At 39.2% G+C, this 18,551-nt stretch overlaps 1 protein-coding gene across 1 annotated transcript in view; it reads right to left on the reverse strand.

Annotated features, from left to right (window-relative positions):
* Window positions 1-13,154: 13,154 nt before the first annotated feature.
* The window catches only part of npr3 (natriuretic peptide receptor 3), a 33,240-nt gene continuing 27,843 nt past the window's right edge, over window positions 13,155-18,551 (reverse strand). The window contains exons 7-8 of the mRNA XM_020631048.3: window positions 18,355-18,439; window positions 13,155-16,149 (exon numbers count right to left, since the gene is read on the reverse strand). Coding sequence (XP_020486704.1) covers window positions 16,038-16,149; window positions 18,355-18,439 — 197 coding nt within the window. The 3' untranslated portion in view covers window positions 13,155-16,037. The remainder of the gene's footprint in view (window positions 16,150-18,354; window positions 18,440-18,551) is intronic.

Here is an 18,551-nt window from a genome sequence, read left to right on the forward strand (position 1 = left end):
CTCAAAGAATAGAGCTAAAATAGTGACCTCTGAGGTTAACCAACCACCTGACCTTCTTTTAATAGACACATCTAAAATCACATTAAACTAAACCATCTGACTTATTATGCAACCTGCAAGAACAATACCTGCTGTTGACCTGTGCAAAGGAAGTCCAGAGTTTAAAAAAATAAACTGATCTTAATCTTTGTGATGTTGCCAAGCAGAAGGACATCAGATACAGAAGAGGACACACATCTATACGTTTTATTTTACTCCATTTTGTCATGATAACAAGTAAGATTCAGTTGTTTTCTCGTGATCCTGACTTGTTCATTTCTTTATCTCGGGATAAAACACTGCTTTCTGATTGAAATTAGTGTATTTCTTAAGATCCCTTGAAATCTGGCATTTTAACACAAAATAAACAGATAAATAAACACACGATCTCAAGAAAACAACGAAGACTTGCTCCTTATCACAGAAAACGTGAAATAAAATGTATGGATGCATGTCCCCTAGGGCTTCCGTAATCAGAGGTTCAGTAAAATTGAAAAAAGGGGCGACTGTGGTTCAGTGGGAGAGTCGGTCCTCTCTCAAACGGATAGTCAGGGGTTCGATCCTGCATCTACATGTCCAAAGTTTCCTTGGGCAAGACACTGAACCCAAGTTGCTCTTGCTGCTTGGTTGCCTGCTTGTGAATGGGATTAGTTACTTCTGATGGTCACTTTACATAACAGCCTCTACCATCAGTGTGTGAATGTGTAGGTGTGACCTGCGGTGTAAAAGTGATTTAAGTAGTCAGAAGACTAGAAAAGTGATATATAAGCTAAAGGCCATTTACGGTTGTAAAATGTATTTGGTATTTACACAGAAAAGAACACAATAAGTTTTGCTGTAGAGTTTGCAGATTTGGCTCACCTAAGCTGTGACCAAACTTGTCTTAATAAACACAATAAGTATTTTCAATTGTAATAAAGAGCTGCAGAGGAGTCTATTCACTCAGATGTTCTTTGTCAGAATAAATATATAAGATTTATTCATTACGAACGAATGTTGCAATATAATATACTTATCTGGAAATGTTTCTTGGACTTTAAGTACTGATCACGTTCCTCTACAGTTGAATCAAAAAATAAAATCAATGAAAACAAACAAAACTCCACTTGTACACAAAAGCACATGCAAACCAAATAACACAACTACATATATTGCACAATACCCATATTGCACAGACCTGCATAGAACATTAAATAAGAGAAAATATAAGAACACCTTGAGACTATTGCACAAGCCGTACAGCCTAAGAAACCATATTCAGAATTTTAATAGAAATGTGCTTGTCGTTACATTATTGTAGATCCATGCTGCTCAGAAACAAGTTGATCCCCATGTATCTTTGGAGAGGAGTGTGGTCAAATATCGCTCAGCAGGGCTCAGCTGGTCGGGGGTGATGATGTTGATGAGATTTCTCGTTTAAAAAAGTCTCTTGTCTGCCAGATACTGAGAGGAAAGTATTTGTGGTATGTTATCTTATTCTCAGTGTTTCCCCATGAAACAGTTTTTGTAGGATATCTAGTGAAAGATATGCCCCCCATTTGGTTTTCTCTACAGGCGCAAAGTTTCTGTTGAGAGTCTGTTTCCATCTTTCCTCGCTGGTTGTTGTCTTAGAAACGGTCTGTTTGGTTTTGTTTAGGCTGATAACTACTAGGGTTAACTTTAGGAAACACATCATAAGGGCTAAATAATAACTCTCTAGTTAGTGGACATTTCAGTTTCTACTTAATTACCTGAAGTCCATGATGCTGAAAATTCAGAACAGATTCTCTGAGAGTCTCATAATGATAATATAAGATAATACTTTATTGTTGCAACAGCAGGAGAAAAGATTTTGTAGTTTTATGTATTACAATGCCTTACTTATTCACAGGTCTAGAAGTCTGAACAGTGAAAAAGAAAAGTGAGATTCTGCAGCAGAGTTTTCCTCTTAAGCACAATAACTTGCTTGAATTGGAAGAGGTTTGAATGCAGGCCCTAAAGATATCGACAGAAATACAAAACAGAGTTTCAGCATCTTCATCCTGAGCTGCTTCAACAGAGCCAAGAAAAAAAACAACAAAAAACTCAAATGTTATTATAAAATATAAATGTTTTTTTTCTAAAACAATGTGACTGTTTTAAAACAAGTGACTGAAAGCTCTCCAAGAGGCTGATCCCACCATCACAGACTTTCAGTGGACCCCCATCTGAGTGGAAAACAGAGCTCAGTCAGCCAGCTCTAGTGTGTTTGTTGCTATGGAAACCAGGTGCTCATCGTCTCACTGCGTATCTGCACCAGCCTCAGCTACAACCTGTATCAAAGTTGATCAGATTGAATAGTGTTTGACAGATTATCTGTGAAGTTACATTAACACTCTACTTTGCACTCAAACGTGTTATCCATCACAGCTCTCATGGAAAGTCCTAAAGAGGGGATTGAGCTCAACACCGATTTCATTTCAAGTACTACAACACTATGGATCCATGTCCTCTTAGTGCTTCCTGACAAAAACACTTTCATCTAATAAAACAGCTTGAGGAACAGATCAGCTCTACCCAGGGGCCTGTAAAGCAGGATCTCCTGTTAGTGAGGTAACTTCAGGATTAACTCTTTTTTTTCAGTACTATGAAGGTGGTTCACTTTTTAAGGGGGTAGATTGCCATGGTAACTCCTGCTTGAAGTGAACACCTTGCTCGCTCTGGAGCAGGTTAAGAGCTCAACCTGCATAATCTCCGCCAACTAACCAATCAGATCCCTTTTTCATGGTGCTCTAGATAACATTAGTAAACATCAATCAACAATCTCCTTTTTGCATTTTCTTTCTCTGAATAAATTCTCTGGAAGCACAACTTGGGCTTGTCTCCTCGTCGGTTAGAGAATCACTTTGAACAACAACTGTCTTAAGTTTAAGAAATAAAATAAAACCAGTTAAAATACATAGCTGGCAACTGAGATTGGTATACTTAAATGGTAAATGGCCTTCAGCTTGTTTGGCTCTTTTCTAGTCTTCTGACTACTCAAATCGCTTGTACACAGCATGTCACACCTAAGTCTGATGGCACAGGCTGCTATGTAAAGTCACCATCAAGCAACTAATCCCATTCATACACATTCATACGCCACCGACAAAGCAGTGGCAGAAACTTGGGGTTAAATGTCTTGCCCAAAGAAACATCGGACATGTTGCTGCAGGAGCTGGGGATCGAACCCCCAACCTTCCGATTGAGAGATGACAGACTCTAACAACTGTGAGCTACAGCTGTCCCTCATAGACGTCTCAGTTTTATTATCTGGTTGTTGCCATAAAAAAGCAGGAATACACAGATTTGGCAGGAAATTATATCATAACAATAATCCACATTGTTCTGCTGTTGTATCTTTTACAGTCTCTGTGTTTGGATAATCTGCTGTTCTATTTAAAGTGTTGCCACAAAGAAGCAAACAAAGAACATAACAATCTATTCTATTTTTACTTATAGAGGACAATGACTAGAATAAACTAGAATTCTTTTTAACTGCAAACTATGACAAAGAATGTATAAACACTTTATGAATGAGAACTAATGCAAAATGGTAGAGGTTTAATTATTTTTAATGTTGCTTGAGATATATTATAGAGCTTAATTGATTTACTGAACAAGAATCCTTGCAATATCAGCGTTTAATTGAATTGAATTCTGAAGAAGTAGAAACATAGAGAGCCAGCATGGTCTGCATAAAGTCAAACATGCATGAGGCTCGTTCAAGACTGATGAGAAAGGAAGCAAAGAAGGAAGGAAGGAAACCATTTCTTCCCGAGCTGAAGGGAAAGCATTCCTCTGCAAAATGTCAACTTGGCCATGCAGAGTGTGACAATTCGATCTGATAAAAGCATTTTGACGTCAGTAAAGTGAGCAGATGATGGCCAGATGGATAAAGTCCAGATGTACGAGGTGGGCTCTCTGATAGGGCGATGGGGAAATGAGCTTTCTTTGTTGAGGCTAACGCTGAGTGGCTGCTGTGATGTTTACAGCGTTGATACCAATCAACACTCAGGCATCACTCCAAACATCCCGCCTGGATGCCACTGTGTTCCAGCCTCACATGCAACTGCACAATGTCAACACGGTTTTATCTTTCCTGATAAATCTGATTCCCATGTGAACAAAATAAATGAATGAGCAACACTGCTAACAGGCAGGGACACCCACATAGTGTGCTGGGAGATGTCATTTTATATGATGACAACATGCTTTCTGCTGCGCAAATTCATATTTTATTAATGAATTTCTTAATTTTAGGATTTTATATACATCATGTCATAATGGTTGGTGGCACTGGTTATGTTTTAGGATCATAAAAATGTAACTTTTAGTCGTAAGAGTGCATGGTTTTACGTGTGTTTAAGAGATGAGCGTGCATGATGGAGAGCTTGGTCTAAAGCTAAACTCAGCTCCAAATTTAGAGAAACACTTTTTTTTATGCTGCTCTGTCTCACAGCATGATGAGCGGCTGTGGCTCAGTTGGTAGAGTCATCGTCAAGGTCTAGGGTTCGATCCCCAGCTCCTGCAGCAACATATTGTATGAATGTGATTAGTTACCTCTCATGGTGTCACTACATAGCAACCACTGCTATCAGTGGGTGAATGGGTCAGTGTGACCTGCTGAGTAAAAGCACTTTGAGTATTCAGAAGACAAGCTCTGTTACGGCTAGTACAAAATCTGAACCCAAAAGCACGACTCAGACAGGCAGGATATAGTTACAAAAAGTTTATTCTAAACGTGACTCAAAAAGGTGCAAGGGGGAGGGGTAGTGCGAGGTCCCAAGTGGCAGTGTCCGTGATCCCAGTGCGGTGTCCAAAAATGCACAGGTGAGGTGAAGAAAAACACGAAAGGCGATCTGGGGCAAGGCAGAGAAGAAAAAAGGGGGTTAGCTACACAAGCTATAACAACGAGGACCTGTAATCACAGAGGAGCCAAGATAGTACAATACCACACGAGCTGGTGAAACAATCTGGCGGCGAGGTGAGGCAGACCCTGATGACCAACGAGCTGCACCTGGCGCCGCCTGGGAACATGAACCCCGCCCACCACACTCACGGACGGAAGGAGGGCATAGAGTGCTTGTAGAAACTGGCTTCAATTGAGAGACGTGGAAGGTTGGATGAATCCTGAGAGATTGAGGGAGCCTGAGGCGAACAGCAGAAGGGTTAATAACAGTCTCCACTTCAAAAGGCCCAATAAACCGGGGAGCGAGTTTCTTGGAGGCAAAATGTCTTTGAGGGAAATGTCTTTGGAATTAGCCAGACCTTTTGACCCGGTCTATACACAGGAGCATGTATCCGTTCAGGGTCAGGGTGCGAAAGGTTCCTGGATGGCAGGCAAACCGTGATGTGTGACACCACTGAAGTACCTGAGGATGGACAGAAACAGGTACAAACAAACGATCTGGGTAAAGGTAAACTTAAACCGTCAAAAAAACAAAGCCCACTAGGCTTGGCGAGAGTTAAGACGTTTTGCACTTTGAATGTAAGCAAGATTTTTGTGGTCAGTCCATACCATGAAAGGTGTCGTAGCTCCCTCCAGCCAATGTCTCCACTCCTCCAGGGCCAGTTTGATGGCCAGCAACTCCCTGTTGCCGACATTGTAATTCCTTTCTGCCGGTGATAGTTTCTTAGAAAAGAAAGCACAGGGGTGTAATTTGTCATCACCTGCAGCTCTTTGTGACAGAACAGCTCCCACACCAATACCTGAGGCGTCCACCTCCACAACGAACTGGCGAGAGGGATCAGGCTGTACCAGGATGGGAGCTGTGGAGAACCGCCTCTTGAGTTCCCCAAATGCCTCTTCTGCTGCAGGAGACCAGACAAAAGGAACAGACAGTGAAGTAAGCTAGTAGGCATTGTGCAGGTCCAACTTAGTGAAGATAGTGGCTCCATGCAGGGGTTCAAAAGCAGAGTTAATGAGAGGCAGTTTGTAATGATTGTAATGTTGTTTAACCCACAACTATGCAGGGTGTCAGGGTCTTATCCTTTTTATCCACAAAGAAAAATCCCGCTGCCAGAGGAGAAGAAGATGGTGGGATAACAGTGCCCCCCCCCCCCCCCTTGAAGGTCAAGTAAAAAAAAATAATAATAATAATATATATATATATTTTTATTTTTTTGGGGGGGGGGCTTTTTGTGCCTTTATTGTAGAGCGGATAGAGCCATTTAGGATACCTTTCCGATAGAAAAGGATAGCTGTCATTAAAAGTAACGCATGAACACCAAAATTCCTTCAAGTGTTTGTGTCGGCGTGTGTCCCCCCCCCCCAAAAGCTGTAAACCTAGGGGAAACACTGGATAATACCTGAGTTTAGAGACTCTGTGATCCTGCAGGTCTTTAGTTTCGTCTCTCCCCACTAAACAGTCTTTTACAGCTTTGTTCAACCCTTTAAAAAAAATGCTTTGCAGTGCTCTGTCGTCCCACCCTAACTCAGCGGCTAGCGTCCGAAATTCCACGGAGTAATTAGCTGCACTAAGGGAGCCCTGATGTAGGCTAAGTAGCTGGTTGCTAGAGTCACAGCTGGTAACAGGGTGGTCCTAAACAGATGTCATGTCCGAAACAAACTGGTCAAAGGTAGCATTAGCGGTTCCCCAAGACCTAGCCCTCCCCATGGGCTCAAGTCCATTTATCATGACCAGATGCACGATGTGTGCACACAGCTGTGAGTTGTATCCCTCAACAGTGAGCAAAACAATCCATAGAGTACTACAGAAAATCCTCCTATTGATGAACTTTATCCAAAATATCGTAAAAAGAAGTAAATATAATTTTAAACATTATTATAAGCTAATAACATTAATTGTGTATGATTTCAAAAGGGTTCTGCATCATCCTCATCACCTTTACTTCCCGTGTTCGTGCTTACAGGGAAATATTCATGATCAATCACACATAAGCAGAAACTCACACTGAGGGCCCTTTGTCTTCATCATACTAAAAAAAGGCTGCACTATTGATCCAGTTCTGAGCATAATAATTTTATATATGTCAGTTTGAAGTTTACTGTGTTTATCTGACAGCTAACTTATTTCTGTTGCTGCAAAGGCCTCAAACGTATTTAAAGAAAGACGCTTTAAACATTTAGTATATCATATAAAAGTCAAGAAAAAGGTATGCAAAAAAAGCTGCAAAAAGCTCAAATAAACACAACAACCACACAAATGATGCAAAGTCAAACAAAAACATACAATCCCAGACAACAAATGCAATGTATTATATAGTCTTAAAGTTGTTCCTACATTTGCATAAATATGGGCGTGGCTGTGTTGACTGACAGGTGGGTGTGTTGTAGCTGTTTATCAGGAGGCTGTAATCCCGCCTCAGCTCCACCTCTTTGTTTCTAGATTGATTTTAAATTAGGTAGAGTCAGAATTTCAAATATAGCAACCGCCATCTTTTGGCTTCACTGGTTATTGAAGAGTCAATAACCAGTAACATAACAGCCACTCTAACTTTTGCAAAGCGAGCCATCTACTGTACCTGATAACTTAAACTATGAAACATGGCCCAGTTTCTCTAACATCATAAACTCAAGTTGTGCTTTCCTTTTCCTTTTTTAGTCAGGTTGCAGAGTGTTTTTCTTTGCACCATAGACAAAGGAGTCCGACCAACAGAAAGACTCAAATAAGGACTGTCTCTCTCTCTCTATAGTCAAAAATATAACATTTCCGCAAAGTGCTCCCTACAGGCCTAGTTTTTGCATTTTATTTTTTTTCAAATATGCTACATATCTCAATTTGCAGCTTCTTTTCTCCTGACTGGAATATTTTGGTCATTACACTGTAGTTGCTTTAGTGCAGAAGCGAATTGCATTCACATGAAAAGTTTTGTTTCTGTTTTTCTGAATTTACGAGATGCTGACAGTGTCACCGTTTAACTGTTGTTGCATAAAGGGGGGTTTGTCCCATTATTGTGGGCATATGTTGCACCATCATAGGTTACCATGAGTGTATCAGCACAGTTTGAGTGAACAGATAAATGACCAAAGCACACATATAAAAAAATTTTTTTAAAGTATGCAGGGTGCGCAAACTAACCACTAGGCCACCGGTATCCCATATGAACAATTTAAATATTTAATTCAACACCAGATAAATGTGACACCTGCCAGTATCTTGTTAATCCAGAAAAATAGAGAATATTTTTTTTTCTCCATAAAATCGTTTTTCTTTATTCTGGGATAATTATCTAAATAATTCAGAAAAACTGAATTGATTTTTATTTTCTAATATGAATGCAGTACAGTACCATACTTTTGTCATCTTATTTTGTTAGTTTGGACTCATTACCATGTTTCAGATGGCTGTGAGCTTTTAGCAGTTCCATTTGAGAAAGAACTCTACTCCAAACTTCAACAGTGTTTCTTTTTTCTCTGTTACAATACATCAGTCCGCTATTAGACGTGTTGAGATTCTACTCTGTGTGGTTTTTAAAAACTGATATTAAAAGTCTTTAGATTCTATTATTTGTTTTGTGGCAGCCACCCAAACATCAGCAGACTGATCCTTTACTGAACAGAAGATGATAAAAGACTTGTGAGGGTGTGTTTGTGTGTGGTGGGTATGTGTGTGTGTGTGTGTGTGTGTGTGTGTGTGAGTGTGTGTGTGTGTGTGTGTGTGTGTGTGTGTGTGTGTGTGTTTGAAAGAGAGAGACAGAAGACAGACACAGCAGCAGGATTGAGAAGTGAGTGTTTTATCCTGATCTACTGTAGTATATTCTGACTGTTGAAATAATGAAACCTTTTTATTGAATAAAGACTCTCTGAACCACACTTCAAGGATGTCTTATAAACCCTCTGATGGATGAGGACTTTTCTCCTCCCTCTCTGAACACACATACACACACTTTCTCCACCACACACACACTTTAATTTCATTTGTAAATGTTCTTTTCTGGGACATTTGGAGCGCTCACTTTTTGTTTAAGACATTAGGGGGACATTGTAACTTTTGTTAGCATTTGAAATTTTCTTCATTTTTATGAAATAAGAAATGAAGAAGCTACTTTATTTCAAATTATGCTTCGACCATGTCTGATTTTATGCAACTGACTCTACTGCTCTTCAGCACTAAATTTTTCATCCCTTGTTTTGTCTCGTATGAGTGATGTTTTAATGTTTTTTAACAATTAACATAAAAATCAATTTGTAATGAACTAAAGTGTTTTTGCCTGAGAATCATTTAATTTCAGGTCATGTGCTTTGGTCATGTGTTGGAAACAGTGTGAGATATACCACCACAACATATTTAAGGCTTTTCTGTGTTTATTCAATAGGACAGTGGATAGAGTCGGAAACCTGCGAGAGAGAGTGAGGAATGACATTCAGGAAAGCAGCCACATGTCGGACTTGAACCTGGGTCTCCTAACCCCTCAGCCATCTGAACCCACACCACAACATTTTTAAATTGTACAGTGTCTCACTGTTCCCTCTTTAAATTTATTTCATAAAGTTGGTTACCCAGTAAATTGAGGCCTTAATTCTACCTCGAGTTGTTCTTATGATGGACAGATTGTGTGCCTTGCAGCTAGATTTAAGTGTAACACCTCGTCATTTAGTTACTCCACAGTCACAGTTTACATTTGTACAGTCCATGTCTGACTTTCAGTTCTATTAATTCATGGACTTCACTTCAATGTACAGATATACTACTTCCCCGTGACACAAAACAAGGCATTAATGTCCTTATTTGCACTTTTTAAAAAGCTTAAAAAAAAATGATCAAAGGCTCTTCCTGTGATTGGCCGTACTGTCTTGGCTGAAACGCTCAGAGATCTTGATCGGATTTGAAGATTAGAGGTGTGAATCCCAGACACATGAACAGGATTAAAATCAGGATATGATGAAACTCTATTCAATCAAAAGCAGATTTGATCTGGTGTTTAATAAAAACAACTCTCTCCTGATTCAGAGACAGAGAAACATTCAGGCCTTTGTTCAAACATCATTATCAATCTCTCCCCCCCCCTCCCCCCCCGTAAAGAAGCTGTAGATTGTTTTGTTAGAGAGGCCTGAGTTGAGGTGATGTTGAAATCAGACCTGCAGATGTTTAGCAGGTTTTCTTCCTGCTCTTTATGAAGATTGCTACATTTTGACATCAGGGAGAATTTTTCAAACTGCTCTCCCACACGAAACACTTAACTCTGGAGAGACTCTCCCCGTGAAGCTACTGTCACAGCTGCACACTGGGGATGGGGGAGGGTGGCATAAATAAACAAGTAAATTAGGGGATACACTAACAGCCAACAGGAAACATCCATCAGCACAGATACCGATGGACGCCTTGCTTCTGTTCCTGTCAGCTCTCAGCCCAGCTGTTGTGTAATATGTTGTTTGTGCTGTTTCCTTTCAAATCAATGTCTCCAGCACACTGAAGGTATGTTGAAGGTTGTTTGTGCACATGCACTCCTTAAACAAATTCACAAGGAAATTCAGGACAGCCTGTCACTGAAATCTTCCTGAGTTGCTCTAACCACACAGCCACCTTACAGCTGGAGTTTTTACCACAAGTAAACGAGAAAAAAAAAAGAACTTAAAAATAAATGTTAGACGATGGACAAAGCGTCCGAGTACGACTCTATGATTACAGTTTTTACCTTTATATCAAAGCTCCCTCTAATTGGACATATTTTCAGTATAAACAATGGAGTGTAAAAGAAAATGCAGCCAAGCAGATGAAGCAGCTTTTTTACCTGCTCAGGGATCGCACATGCTCATCAGATGTAATCGTCATCAGCCTGAATATTGTCTGATGTTTTCTTGCAACAGCTTACCCCGTCCTTTAACATTTTACTGAGTGGCTGGAAAAATCCCAGATGAAGTTGGGTTAAGAAATGTTGACGTTTGCATTCACAAATGCAGCTTAGTCAAAATGTTTTGGTTTTGAGCATGTGTGAAAACAGCTTTAGTAACTTTTAAGTACATGCATCTCGGAGTGTCAGACAATCCCGTAGCATGACAGTAAATAGTAAACATACTGCACTCAGAGCTTCTTTAGATCATCAGTTTATAATTCTGATGTTACGAGAATAGATATTCCATTGACATGACACTTATTAAGTATTGTTGGCTTTTTTTTGCATCTGTAAGGCCATATATATCCTTCAGCACCCATTGTATTATTTTCACTGTTATTTACATTTATTTTACTGAGCGTGCCTGTTTCAGACTTAAGAGTTGGATTTTTCTAAATAGGGTAAGATGGCAGACCCAGCCCACTACTAATATTAAACCTTTTATGTATTATTCTAGTGTAAGCTGTTGATTCTGTAAGTGGCCATTTATTATCATATATGTTCCTTCATGGTCTCCGTGTACATCACACAGAGAGGCAATGTCACATTGAAAGGACTCTTGGTTAGATTTCCAATAATTGTTATAGGGTGGCGTAGGAACAGCTAAAATCACTCTGCCCTACCCCAAATTTTTTTAATATGAGCCCATGAGAAAGGAGGATGAAATTTGCCTTGTCAAGTAAGCAAAAACTTAAAAAGTTAGACTACTGAAGCATCATATCAAATTAAAAATGTATTATTTAAATGCATAAGAGAGAGAAAGGCTGGCATCCACAACAATGTTGTCAGCGGTTCATTTTTTTTTTTTATAATTCTGTATGTTACCGCCAAGCGGTAACTTCTAGTGTTGAAAAATGAAGCCAATACGGAGGTGAAAAATTCTGCAGTTCGTTGAGTGTTCGGTTGAGGCTGGCTCCAGGAACACCGGAAGTAACATACACAGAACACAAAAAAAGCAGTCTTACAGCATAAATAAACAAGTTTGTAAGAGGGCGATTTTTTTTTTAACGGCTCCGTTTTTATTTTTTTAACGATACATGTTGTCCATAATTAGGCTCGTAGCTGACATGATTGATAAATGGGTGCGATGTAATGGGTTGTTGTAAGGCTTAAACCTTGCCTCATCTCCCGCTCTCATTATGTCGTTAGGTTGACTGACAGTTAGACTGAAACAACATTTCAGCGGCTGCCGCTGAGCCCCCGGCCATCCAGAGGCTTCACTCTGGATATTCAACAGTATGAAGCTGTAAAAGAAGCTGTTAACTTGTGATTTACTCACATCAGGCTTAGGTTTGATTAAATAACATCAAGATGCAGATTTGTAAATAGTCAAGCTGTGTCAGGTCCATTCTCAAGAGGAGAAAACTACTTTTAAATCTGTGATGTTATTGAATGAAGGTAGGATCGACCATGTCTGATGCCTTTGAAGTAGTCAGGAAACCTTAACGCTTATTAGCTTTTTCCCCACAGCAGGTTTGTGGCTGAACATGAAATGTTTGATGTAGAACAGACTGTTTTTCCTGCATTCACTAAAGCCTGCTAATACTGTATGTGATTGGTCAATACTATTCAGACTACAAATGTACTACCATCAGAAACCAGGACACTTCTCATACAGTAATCCAGCCTACATATTCCCTCTTTTATGTAGAATTGCAGTTTAATGTATTTGCAGCACATTACCTCTCATGGAAATCCTTCCAGCTGCTGCAGCTTGTTTAGCACCAAACGGTTTTCAGGATATTTCTCCCAAACACACTGAACAAACGGGCACAGACATTTCTTTACCAAGTTCACTGTCTTTATTTTGTGTCTATAAAAACCTTGTCCTCAAATCCTGCATGAATAATGCAGTCCAAATGACAAAGAGTTAGCTACAAAAATAAAATAAAAGGTTGCTAATGTGATGTGAAATATGTTTTTATGCTGTCACCACTGTTCTTGGATTGCATCTCACACTCTTGATAACAAGAAAAACAATTATCTCTGGGAAATATCACAATTAAATATGATTACAGCTCTGTTTTCTGATAAGGAATACTTAATAAGTAGTTGTAACTCATGTCTTGCAATGTCTGCAATGTTAATATTTAATTATAAATTAACCTTTAATAAGTAATAAATGTGTGTTTATCCTTCTTTAGAATTTGTAAACCTTTGATCTAATTATCATTTTTTGGTTTTGCTTTTTTTTAATCTATGGCCATTCGTTTAAATGGTTACGATTACATTATACTATCCAGTGTATCTGGGATCAATGAACACAGTTGTTTTACTAAAAACAATTTAAACAGAGCAATAAACTTCACAGATGTTCATTATTGATAGAGGGTAGGCAATGGATAAAAAAATTAAACCTATATTGAGTCTTCCTTATTTGCCTCTCGATGATTATAAGGACAAACGACACCAATCTAACCCATGTTGTTTTTATAGCTATAGCCTTATACTTAACATGTTAAGCGTAAGTTATATGTTTTTTAAACCATTAAGTAAGCCCTATTTGTTAAGTGTACCTTATCAGAAAGAGAAACCACAATTTTGTACGCAATGGAATTAATTAAATAGACAAATACGTGGTAAAAGAGGTGATCTAAAAGCATAGAAAAGATGATTGTGAAGATGAAATGTGACCCAGTGTATTTCATTTTTGGAGCAAAGTGCTTAGTTAGAAAACGTTTGTGTACGGAGGCTGCTGCATTTCAGCAGGGTTACTGTGAGCTTAAAACCTTACAACATCAGCAGCTTGGGGGGGGGTTACATACTTTGCAGAGAATTGTATGAGGAACTTGTCAATATTCAGGGTATTACCTTCATGGCCCCTGTTTGGAAAAACAGACCAGAGTACCAGCATGAAAGCTAGGCTGAACACCGCTGTGGACATGGCCTGCAGCTCAGTTTAACTGCATGCTGAATTTTTTAGTGTATTCTAAAATACCAGATAACTCTTTCCTTTAGAAATACATTTTATCAATGTAATGCTAAAAGAGTGCCATTCCTGCACATATCAAACAACTTACTTTTTTGGTCAGTGGTTAATGGTAGAGATAACATATACAAGAAAGCATGAGTTTAACAATTATAAGAGAACAATGAAAGTAGACTTAAGAATTTTACTTAAATTTAAAAACCTTGAAAAACCAGCTGCCTCCTAATGCCAACCCTATAACTAGGGCAGGTGGATTGTTGAACAACCCATTAGACGAAATTTCTGGACGCTGTCCTCTAGCTTATTGTGGGTGGCGTCAATTGACGCAGTATGTTGACTGGAATTTACAGCTCAAGGTGACAGTTTGGAGCAATGGACAGTCCAAACAGAGGACTGTTGAAGTCAGGAGAGTGGTGTTAGACTGCCTTGTGACATAAGTTGTAAAGGTTGTGATTCTTAAAGTCCATGTAAAGCAAAAACAACATGTATATTTATATTATATATATATATATATATATATATATATTACAGCACAAGGCCAAATGTCAGTAATGAATAAAATCCATCAATCCATTTTCTTTCACTTGTCCAAAGTCAGGCTGCGGCGGCATCCGGCTAAGCAAGACAATTGGACTTCCCTGTGCCGAGCAACTCCCCTTGGGGGATTCTGAGGCATTCCCAGGCCAGATGGGACATATAATTCCTCCAGCTGTGGGGCTACCCAGGGATCTCCTCCCAGTTGGGCGTATCCAGAAAACCTTCAATGGTAGGCTACCAGGAGGATCCTAATCAGATACCCCAACCATCTTAACTGGCTCCTTTCAATGTGAGGGAGAAGCAGCTTTTCTTCAAGCTCCCCCCAAATGTTGGGTGTCCTCACCCTATCTCTAAAGCTGAGTCCAACCACCCTTCAGAGGAACTTCATGCTGAGGGCTTTTATATCATTGTAGTGCTAGAGGGTGGGATCAGGCTAAGGAACACCAATATGTGACCAAGCCCCTTATTTAGCCCCACCACCCAGAAACCGGAACCTTAAAGTGATGAAAAAATAACTATTAAATATGGATTAATAACAGTCATAATCCAGTCAAACACAGTCCTGTTTTATCATGTTTCCATTAACATTTCAAACATATTAATATTTTCTGTGACGTCATTCAGTGAAGTACTTCTCTTACTTAACCCAAATCATTGTCTCTTTCTTAACACACAAGGACTTAAACACAAAATTGTATATGGGGGGCCTTTTTGGTGTCCTCGATTTATCGCTGCTCCGGTCCACAGCATTACATACCTCAGCTATTGAACAGTTTACTTGTGGATTCCACAGGATCCATGTGCATAGCATTCTGTCTCAGCTGTGGTTTTTCTCCATCCAACGGTGGGAACCCAAACCCACTGGGTCAGTTTCTGAAGCTCAGGTGCAGCCGTGAGCAGCTGGACTTAAAAGTGACTGTATGTGCTATGTGTGCCCTTATCTGATTTCCTTGTCTGGGTAGATCGGCTCTTTTTTAGCTTGATACTTGCAATGTACTCCATCACCCTAAAGCGCTGCTAGCACACGCTGGAGTCGGACTGCAGCCCATGCATTGAAACTCTAGGGAGTGTGCAATCAGCTCCGGAGTGCGCGGAGCAAACAGAATGTGGCGCACAAGGATCCTGTGGAAACTGCAAGTTACTCTTACCTGCTTATCCAAACTGGGAGAGTCCTGACCTCATCATATGAAGGTATTTTCCCAACTATTAAGAAGTTCCTCATATTATCTCACTTATAAATGAGCTATCACTTTAACATCAGTAGCTTTCAGCCTTAGGATATGGATCTCACCTTTATCTCTTTTCAGTCCTTTAGTTCCAGATGAATCATTTCCTCCAAAGTGATGTCAATAAAAACAACATGTTCTTGTTTGTCTTGAGACCTAACCATCTAACTAGTGCATGCCACTGTAGTTTTAGATACACCGTCTGTTCTGAATCATTCACAGTCATGGGAACATCTCTAAAACAATTCCTTAAAAAGTTCTTAAAGAATATTATGGCCAAAGCTCTCTGCACACATCAATACAATCATATATCTTTGTATTGGGGAAAAATCCAAGTAAGTGGTGCTTTGTGACTGTCACAACTGTCCTGAGTTACAAGAAACAAAACAATAAAAGGATAAAAACACATGTCTAATTTTTAACAGCATGGCTCCGCTGACAACCATTTCAAAGTCTTTGGTCACATTCAGATGTGTGAATCTCTGTGAAGAGACGGTCGGTGCTGATGATTACGCTGCTGAGAGGTTTGACCTGATGGAGTCCTCTCGTAACTGACGGTGCTTCCCAGTGTCGCATTCTTCAGTATGTGTGCGGCGCTCAATGGTTATCCTGTAGTTTTTTCTGGAGAAGAAAGGACAACATTAATGGAATAATCTTGTTTTCAACTTGTTTTTATTTAAATGACTGAGGTTCAGGGACTCAGCAGCAATGAAGCTATTAATGATTTCCTAGAAATACCTTGCAACTAAGTATCCAGACTGTTGTCACCCTCGTCATTGTCTTATGTGCATACTCAGTTTTTATTCTTCTGCTTGATTGACTTGTATTCAGCGACATTTGAGCATGCTTGCTTTAGCGGTACAGCTGTTATTGCTGTAAATAGTGAGTAATAATAGTAATTATAATAACATTATTAATAACAACGACAATTTTATATACAGCATTATATCAGTTTGCAGTGCTTTTTGTGTATATCTAGTTGGACTGCACTGAGCTAGGATGATGAGCTTTATCTACATACATTTTAAATGGTAAATAGACTTAAGCTTCTAAAAGCTTCTTTTCTAGTCTTCTGACACCTAACCATTCACACACTGATGGTAGAGGTTGCTATGTAAAGTGACCATCAGAAGTTACTAATCCCATTCATACACATTTGCCGCTGCAGAAGCAGCAGTTCAGGGTTAAGTGTCTTGCCCCAGGGCACATCGGACATGTTGCTGCAGGAGCTGGGGATTGAACCCCCATCCTTCTGGCTGAGAGACAACCGACTCTACCAACTGAGCCACAGCTATTTGATTCAGAAAAGAGTGGCGATACCATCAAGCTTCTGAAATATCTAGTTAAACTACTTATGACGCTATTTGTTGCAAAGCTGAAAATTTCACATTTTATGCTCAGATCAATTACTGGAAAATTTGGTTAACAAAAGTAGTTTTGCGAGACTGTCCTTTTAAGAGTGACCAGTGAGTGATACCTTGATAATATTTTTGTTAGCTTGTTCCGTTTGATTTTAGGACTGCTTTTGATTCAGTGGATCACATACTTATTATTTCAGGGCTAAGAAGGTCAGAATCCCTTCTTATGTGTCCGAAAGAAAATTCATCATGTTTTTTGATGGTTTTCTCCAGACTCAGCAGACTTAGGAAGAAGGTAGGCCTGCACACTTGCTCAAATGCGACAAAACGTTTTAATTTATCGCAACATTTTGACCGGGAAGTCTTCTTCAGGTGAATGAAGGATGGTGTTCCACAGGATGTCATTCTAGGTCCAATGTTATTTTGATACCAAGCTGTACTTCACCTGCACCTTCCCATCTGAACTGATGGCATGAGCTACCCTGCATAATTGCTTTGCTGTGGAGAAGGTTCTAATGGCATAAAAAATCTTCAGCTTTACTTCTTAAGCAGAAAAAAAAAAAACAGAAATCTGGCTCTATCCCAAAGCCATGTTTGAATTTGTTGGTCTTAACGTACAAAGGACATTAGGGTGGTAAAAAAAACTTTTCAACCAAATCATAGAAGCTCTGGGACCATATTTCACCAATGTTGGCTTTCCCTCTGGGGCAGCCTGTCTACTTTAGAGTTTCTGAACTTTCTATTTGAAACTGGTAGTTTGAGATCCTCTGCAAGGCCCTGTTACCATTTCCTTCAATAAGGCTGAAGACCATTGGGCCTAACCTGTACTGGTTTGTGGATTTTGCAAGTTGGTTAGGAACTATAAACATTTAAATGATGTAGGCCCAGACAACTACAACAAAACAGCTGGACGGAGATCGGACAGGAACTCAATGTCAGTTGGACGGCAGAGAAGGAAAAGTGGTTACATTGTTTTTAACATCCATCCCATTGTAAAGGATGTGTGTGAGTGAATGTGTAGTGATGGTTATATCGTTTATAATTCTTAAAAAGGTACGTATCTACTTTCATATGTACAGGAAGCATTAATGAGCCTTAAACCTTTGAAACAGCTAACCAGATGAACTTACACAAGAACATTCATTCTCTTCCTTTATACGAATCACTCTTGATTTTTACTTTGTATAATTTTCTTATTCTTTCTGTTTCTGCATGTGTTCCTGTTCATTTTGATTCTGTGATTTTACTTGATATTGTTCTGATTTATTATGTATTGGTTAGTAAGATCAGCATAATTGTGATTAATTAATCTTGAAGTGATTCCTTTTTATTACTGTATTTAAAAAAGTAAGTATATAAGTCATTGAGCAGAATGGCAGTAAAACATGTTAAGCTGAAGCCTAAGTCACACACTGACAGAACTTAAAATATTAGTTTAAATTATAAGATAAATATCTCCCATTCTTACCTGAAAAAGTAGAATCCTATAAGCATTGCAGTTCCAAGAACAGCTCCCACTATGACTCCAGTCATAGCTGATACTCCTAGTTCACCTGTGTTCAAGAACAGTTATTGGTAAAAACATGTACTCCATTACAAACTTAAGATCATTAAAAATATCCAAACCAAATTTCAGAGTCAGCAGTTTAGAGTAGTGTTCACTTA

The sequence above is a fragment of the Labrus bergylta genome, chromosome 2 (assembly GCF_963930695.1).
Source record: "Labrus bergylta chromosome 2, fLabBer1.1, whole genome shotgun sequence".
NCBI lineage: Eukaryota > Metazoa > Chordata > Actinopteri > Labriformes > Labridae > Labrus > Labrus bergylta.